A 3217-nucleotide genomic window follows, 5' to 3' on the forward strand; every position below is an offset into this window, starting at 1 on the left:
AGATTCAGCTATGGAAGGAGTCAAAGTCTGCGCAGCCAGGGGGAATTCAGAAACCCCAGGGTCTAGGGACTGAGATGACTCAGTGTCAGAGAGGGGCCTATGACCGAATGACCGGGGATTTAGTTAATTCTGGGATCCAGGGCCTGGAGGACCGGGTGATTCAGTGATTCTGGGATCTGTCACTTTGTGACCACAAAATCTAGTGATCCAGTAAACTCAAGACCCGGCAGCTGCTGGCCCAGGGTCCGGGGTAGAGACCCATGATTGAGAGCCCAGGGTTCCTAGATCAAGGGGCGTCGTGAAGACGTGCTCCCCCACCGTTCTCCTGGGCTTAGCTTCTCCGCTGCCCTTTCCTTGACATTCATTGGCGAATCATCGGAAGTGTGGACCAATCAAAGCCCTCCTCGTGTCTCCAGTCCCCGCCCAGCTGCCGCTCTGGAAAGCTGGGGGTGGGTCCCTTATACGCCGATCCAATGGCCGTGCAGGTAGGGCGCCGCGCGGATCGGCGATTGGCTGGCGCGAACGGCGCTGTCAGAGTTGGATTGGTCCGCGGCGGGGACGGAAGCGGTCCCAGGCCCCAGCGGCTGGAGCCGGGCCGGGGCGATGTGGAGCGCGGGCCGCGGCGGGGCTGCCGGACCGGCGCTGCTGGGGCTGCTGGCTTTTTTGGTACTGGGTGGTGGCGCTGCCAAGACCGGCGCGGGGCTCGTGACCTGCGGGTCGGTGCTGAAGCTGTTCAACACACACCACAGAGTGCGGCTGCACTCTCACGACATCAAATACGGATCCGGTGCGCGAGGCCGCAGATGGGGGGTCGCCGGGAGCTGGGCCTTGGGACTGGAGGCTGGGAGTTTGCAGGCGGGGTGGTCGTGGGGTCTGTGAACCAGCTGGGAGCCGGGAGAGGGGCGGATCTAGAATCTAGGAGGCCGAGAGGGGCAGGACCGAGGCTTTGAGGGTGTCATATGGATATTGAGAGCGGAGAGTGTCGTCGGGGACCTGCGAGCTGAAGGACTTGGGAGAGGGTCACCCGGGGGCCAGAGCCGGGGGCTGGGGGTCAGCCGTTTGGGTCCCAGAGTTGGGGTCGTGGGGGACGTTTGATAGTGTGTGTCTGGGCGAGGGTCGAGAGTTCCGCCACTGACAGTTACCCTGGGGTGGGCCGGGTGTCACTCCTCAGGTAGTGGCCAACAGTCGGTGACCGGCGTGGAAGCGTCGGACGACGCCAATAGCTACTGGCGGATTCGCGGCAGCTCAGAGGGGGAGTGCCCGCGCGGGTCCCCCGTGCGCTGCGGGCAGGCGGTGAGGCTCACGCACGTGTTCACCGGCAAGAACCTGCACACGCATCACTTCCCGTCGCCGTTGTCCAACAACCAGGTGAGCCCCCTCCCTGAGACCTCAGGGGAAGCTTCTGGCGCGTGTGAGGAGCCAGGGTCGGAGCCTCGGGTTCCAAGCTGAGACTGAGCCTCAGTTGCTTCTGTGAAATGGAAATTCAATTCAGAAGTGTTTACTGGGCACCCCCTGTTTGCTCACAGAGGTAACTCTGCCAGGATCCTGCCCCCACTTGCTTCCAGTCCAGCAGGGAGGCTGACAGGGAAGAGATCCTCGTGGATTGCCCCCTTCTGGGGTCAAGTGGAATTCAGGAGGGGGATCCACACAGTCTTGAGGATGGGGATGAGGAAACTCTGTAGGGGAGGAAGAACTCAGGCTGGGTCTGGAAGGATGAGTAGGAGTCCTCCTGGTCACAGAAGGGAAATGAGGGGCTTTCCAGGCCTACAGAAGAGCTTGTGCCAAGGCATCCCAGTGGGTTGGGATGCTACCAAGAGTGCTTTTGGGGAGTTGGTGGAAGAAAAAGTATGAGATAGATAGAGACCTTGACTGTTAGCCTGAGGGGTTGAACTTTAGGCTGAAGGTGAGTCAGAGGGATTAGGACTGGGTGAATATGGAGGAGCAGGCCTTCATTTGGTGGGGACCAGTCCTCACTGCACAGACAGATGCAGTGGATATGCATGTTCTGAAGAGCCTGTGTTGGGGAGGGGACTGGGGAGAGGGGAAGTTGTGGTGTCCCATTTTGTACCTATGGGAGCTGAAGCTAAGGGAAAGGACCAGAGGCCCAGTGCACTGGGTATGACTGCTGCTGCCAAGCAAGCAGCCACAGAGGACTCTGTGCCAACTATTGTTACCTCCACCCTCTGCACCTATAGGAGGTGAGTGCCTTTGGGGAAGACGGCGAAGGTGATGACCTGGACCTGTGGACGGTGCGCTGCTCTGGACAGCACTGGGAGCGTGAGGCCACTGTCCGCTTCCAGCACGTGGGCACCTCTGTGTTCCTGTCAGTCACAGGCGAGCAGTACGGGAGCCCCATTCGTGGGCAGCACGAGGTACATGGCATGCCCAGTGCCAACACACACAATACATGGAAGGCCATGGAAGGCATCTTCATCAAGCCCAGTGTGGAGTCCTCTGCTGGTCATGACGAACTCTGAGTATGTGGATGGGTGGTTGGAGGGTGGCAGGTGAGGTGTCTGCAGGGTTACTGTTGGCGGAGACTTTGGGTTTATAGGAGTCCTTAAGTGCCTTAATGATTAAAAAATGTTGGTTTGTGATTATGTTTCACTGTGAGCCTGGGGGGTGACCAGAAAGTGTCAGCCATCTCAGACCCAGTTTATCATCTTTCCCTCAGTGCAAAAACCTCTGTCTCTAGCTCATCCTGCCTGCTGAACCTTTATTATTATCATTGTTATTTTGAGATGGGGTCTTGCTATGTTGCCCAGGCTGGACTTCAACTCCTGGGCTCAAGTGATCCTCCTATCTCAGTTTCCCAAATAGGTGGGCACACCACCATGCCTAAACTTTTTTTTTTTTTTTTTTGAGTTGGAGTCACACTGTGTTGCCTAGGCTGGAGTGGAGTGGCACACTCACGGCCACCCCAGTGTGGACCTCCTGGGCTCTGGCAAGCCTTCCACTTCAGTCTTCCAAGTAGCTAGAACTACAGGCGCATGCTACCATGCCCAGCTAACTTTGAATTTATTGTAGAGATGAGGTCTCATTAAGTTGCCCGGGCTGGTCTCGAACCCATGGACTCAGGCAACCCAAACCTTTTTGATGCTCTTCTATGTGCTCCAGTACTGCCCTGGGTAATCACAGTCCTCCTATCTACCTGAGGTGGTCTGACGATAAGTGACCCCACTTGCCCAGCCACTGAGCTTTGTGAACCTTCCTGTTA

At 57.6% G+C, this 3217-nt stretch overlaps 1 protein-coding gene across 1 annotated transcript; it reads left to right on the forward strand.

Moving 5' to 3' along the window:
• The first annotated feature begins 530 nt into the window (after positions 1-530).
• SDF2L1 (stromal cell derived factor 2 like 1) lies at positions 531-2597 on the forward strand. The gene is made up of 3 exons (XM_008066734.1): positions 531-787; positions 1172-1368; positions 2196-2597. Exons 1-3 carry the CDS (start codon positions 604-606, stop codon positions 2475-2477), a joined length of 663 nt encoding a protein of 220 aa, XP_008064925.1. The 5' UTR covers positions 531-603; the 3' UTR covers positions 2478-2597.
• Positions 2598-3217: the final 620 nt, after the last annotated feature.

This window comes from Carlito syrichta, unplaced genomic scaffold (genome assembly GCF_000164805.1).
Source record: "Carlito syrichta isolate Samal-C Ts95f unplaced genomic scaffold, Tarsius_syrichta-2.0.1 Scaffold309092, whole genome shotgun sequence".
NCBI classification, from domain to species: domain Eukaryota; kingdom Metazoa; phylum Chordata; class Mammalia; order Primates; family Tarsiidae; genus Carlito; species Carlito syrichta.